The sequence below is a fragment of the Amphiura filiformis genome, chromosome 16 (genome assembly GCF_039555335.1).
Source record: "Amphiura filiformis chromosome 16, Afil_fr2py, whole genome shotgun sequence".
NCBI classification, from domain to species: domain Eukaryota; kingdom Metazoa; phylum Echinodermata; class Ophiuroidea; order Amphilepidida; family Amphiuridae; genus Amphiura; species Amphiura filiformis.
Genome location: NC_092643.1, coordinates 34,383,793 through 34,387,355, shown reverse-complemented (window position 1 = coordinate 34,387,355; position 3,563 = coordinate 34,383,793). Strand labels below are relative to the sequence as shown.

Sequence of the window (3,563 nt, the reverse complement as noted above, 5' to 3'; positions counted from 1 at the left end):
TAATAATAATGATAATAATAATAATATGCCTAATAAATATTAACAATAATAGTAATATAATGATAACAATACTCACAGTAATAACAAAAGATATGTGCGTATGCACTGTTCAATTTAGGTAAATTCATTGAATGTATAAACTATTATTAACTATTAGTCTATTATAGGCCCTGCTGCCATTCAACATTGATCGATTATTATACGTGTGATCAGCTGGTGATAGCTCATACAGAACACGGTGCATACATTGGATAAATAAGATGATTAATTTCCTTATATTAGTTCCTTCTAAGTTCAAGATTCTAAACAATTATTATATTCATATCCATTCTTGATTCACTGTCATGACTGTCACGCTCAAAGAAGCGTTTTAACACGAGGGGATGAAATGTCCAGGGGATGAAGTGTCCAGGGGATGAAGTGTCCAGTATTCCATACAATCATCCCCCCCAATGTTGACACCTGAATATAGTTTTCTGACCAAATTGACCTCATATTTGCCCACTTAAGCCCCAAAAGTGCAAATTTTCGCGAGCTTTGCACGCATTTATTCCACTTTTGCACCATATTTCATCACTTTAGCCTCAAAATAGCAAATGTTTTCACGCGCTTCGCGCGCATTTGTAACATAAACTTATTTTGTCGCTAAAAGGTGCCGAAGATTTTTTTCCCAACTCCATCCCCCCCAATGTCAAAAAGAAATCTACGCCACTGAAGAAAGTTTCGACAAAATTTTACTTTTTCCTTGTGATCAAATTATTAATAGGTCCCCTATTTTAAAAATAAAATCACCCAAGTTCTTTAAATGCCTCCAGTGACACGGAAGTAAACAAAGTGCCTCTCGATCTCTGAGTGGCAGTGACCCGAATCAGGAAATACATGCAACCAGGAAGTTCCGGTTGTATTTTCGAGTACTAGGCCGGCCGACTGAGAAAAAAAATCTTCTTGTTTGATGATAGATTTTTAGTATTAAGAAAAATATCAACATGGGTGAATGGAGCATGTGGGCCAACGAACAGGCGTTCCTGAGTGGAATACGTGAGTCGATAATTTTGTGAATCTAGCATAGTAACTATTAATTTTGACTAATTTTAAATATTTATAGTTGTAAATGTAAGCTTACTCATTCAACATGTTCATTGACATCTGCTGATCATGCTCAGTGATCTTTACAATATGATTATCTTCTTCTTCTTCTTCTTCTTTGGATACAGTTCAACACCCCTGCACAGTGTTGACAGTGTCTAAATAAATACTTTTTCCCTGAAATGAATCACGTCCTAATACTCCGTTGGTGAGCGACGGGCGATTGGTATTTCACTATTTAAAGACCTCACCTTTCCGAACGCAAGAAAAGGAGTCCTATCTGATTGGCTAGAAACCGATCGCTAGATCGCTCAGTGACGAGTGTACAAACTCATGTATTCAATTCCATTTAAATCAATATTCTATAATTGACGCAGATAAAGAAAGTTTTATAGCTATTCACTGTGCTGTATTGTATTATAGATTTGTGATTTAATATTCTACAGCACCGTGGTCTTAGCTGAATGGGCATTCATTTCGTTCTTTTCATAAATAATATTCTCAAACAGTTTAATATATCACAATTTTGATTACCAATTTAAAATCTTTACGCTGAAAATACAGTAAAATATGTCTACACCAAACAGCTATCCTCGCTTATTAGTGTATTGCATTTCCAGTTAGTGTATTGGAAACAAATCCTGCGTTTTACCTGACAACAAATCAAATTTTCTTGTAATAGCAACACCATATGGGGTACTTAGCATGCACAGATTGCATAAACGTTTATGAATGGAAACGCTGCGGTATCTCATATCGTGTAATTGATATGCTTAGCCTGAGTCGCTCGGCCTATCTCGAACAAAATCGCCATGCGTAGCTTTTGAAGAAAGAGTGGACTCGTCGTACTATCATGGCAATTTTTGACATGAAAATATAGGATGATGACGCTGTGCCATGGTGGGGAAGACAAACCGGGTTGTGGTGTGCGCATAGATGCTAAGTCATGGCAGAAGCGTTTACGTTCGCGACTCCTACCAGTTTTGCTAAGCAACTCAGCCAGTTTTGCTAAGCAACTCTGCTAATTCTGCCACCACCTTACACCACCACTGTACTGTGTACTGCTAATCAGCTGCAATGCCTCGAGACTGCAACAGACGTCAGTGTCATCAACTCGGGCCTTTCTCAAGGCCGGCATTGACAGTATTGTCTGCCAACGTCGAGGGGCTCTCTAGGGTGAAAGAAGAGCTCATCACCAACATATGCAAGGAAACTGATTGTGACGTCCTATGTCTCCAAGAGACTCACCGCGGGAAAGGCAACACCGACCCAAGATCAGTGGAATGAAGCTTGCCGTAGAAAGACCACACGAGAAATACGGTAGTGCAGTGTTAGTCAAGGAAAGCACAATCATTGAGTCTACTTCCAAGTCAGATGAGAACAACATAGAAATCCTGACCATAGAACTCAGTGGAATCATCATATCCTCCGTTTATAAACCACCTGGCTCTCCGTTCGACTTCAAGGACCCAATGGGGAATACCCAGACTAAAACAAGGGTAATCATTGGAGATTTCAACAGCCATAGCACGGTATGGGGCTATGATAAAACCGATGAGGATGGCGAAATGGTAGAGGAATGGATAGATCAACAACAGCTAAGCCTTATCCACGACCCTAAACAGCCTAAGTCATTCAACAGTAGCCGATGGAAGCGTGGATACAACCCCGACCTGGCCTTTGCTAGTAACAGAGTTGCTCAACTGTGTCACAAGATGGTGATGGATCCCAGCCCCCGCACTCAGCACCGACCAATCGGTCTACAGATCAGAGCAGCTGTAAGCCCAGCCTCAGTACCATTCCGTAGAAGATTCAACTACCAAAAGGCAAACTGGGAAGGTTTCTCTAGTGACCTAGATGCAGCAGTCTCCAACATAGAAGCATCACCTGAGAACTACGATCTCTTTGTGAAAACAATCAAAGAAAACGCCAGGAAGAACATCCCTAGAGGCTGCCGGACCAGCTACATCTCTGGACTCACTGCGGAAACAGCCGACCTATATGAAGAGTATAAAGCCATGTTCGATTCGGACCCTTTTGATGAAGCCACTACTGCCACAGGGGAAAGGTTGATGTCAGCTATTGGAGAACAACAACGTCAGTCATGGCAAAACCTGATTGAATCAACAGACATGGCCAATAACAGCAAGAAGGCATGGACTCTCATTCGGAAACTGAGCAACGATCCAAGAGAAGCTGAACAACACTACAACACCACCGCTAACCAGGTAGCCCACCAACTCCTCCTGAATGGGAAAACAACCACAAAACATCCGAAGGTTCAAGTGGATTGGAACAAATATAATGAAGACCAAGGTTTCACCAACCCCTTCTCAATGGATGAGCTGGAAGAGGGAATCACCAGCCTGAAGAATGGGAAAGCATGCGGACTTGATGATGTCTCTGTTGAACAGATGAAACACTTTGGACTGCGTACAAAGGAATGGCTCCTCCAGTTCTTCAATGAATGCATGCGC

At 41.3% G+C, this 3,563-nt stretch overlaps 1 protein-coding gene across 1 annotated transcript in view; it reads left to right on the top strand.

Moving 5' to 3' along the window:
• Positions 1-924: 924 nt before the first annotated feature.
• Positions 925-3,563, top strand: part of LOC140135910 (cytochrome b-245 light chain-like) — a 10,815-nt gene continuing 8,176 nt past the window's right edge. Inside the window, exon 1 of the mRNA XM_072157580.1 lies at positions 925-1,038. Within this exon, the coding sequence (XP_072013681.1) occupies positions 987-1,038 (52 nt within the window). The 5' untranslated portion in view covers positions 925-986. The remainder of the gene's footprint in view (positions 1,039-3,563) is intronic.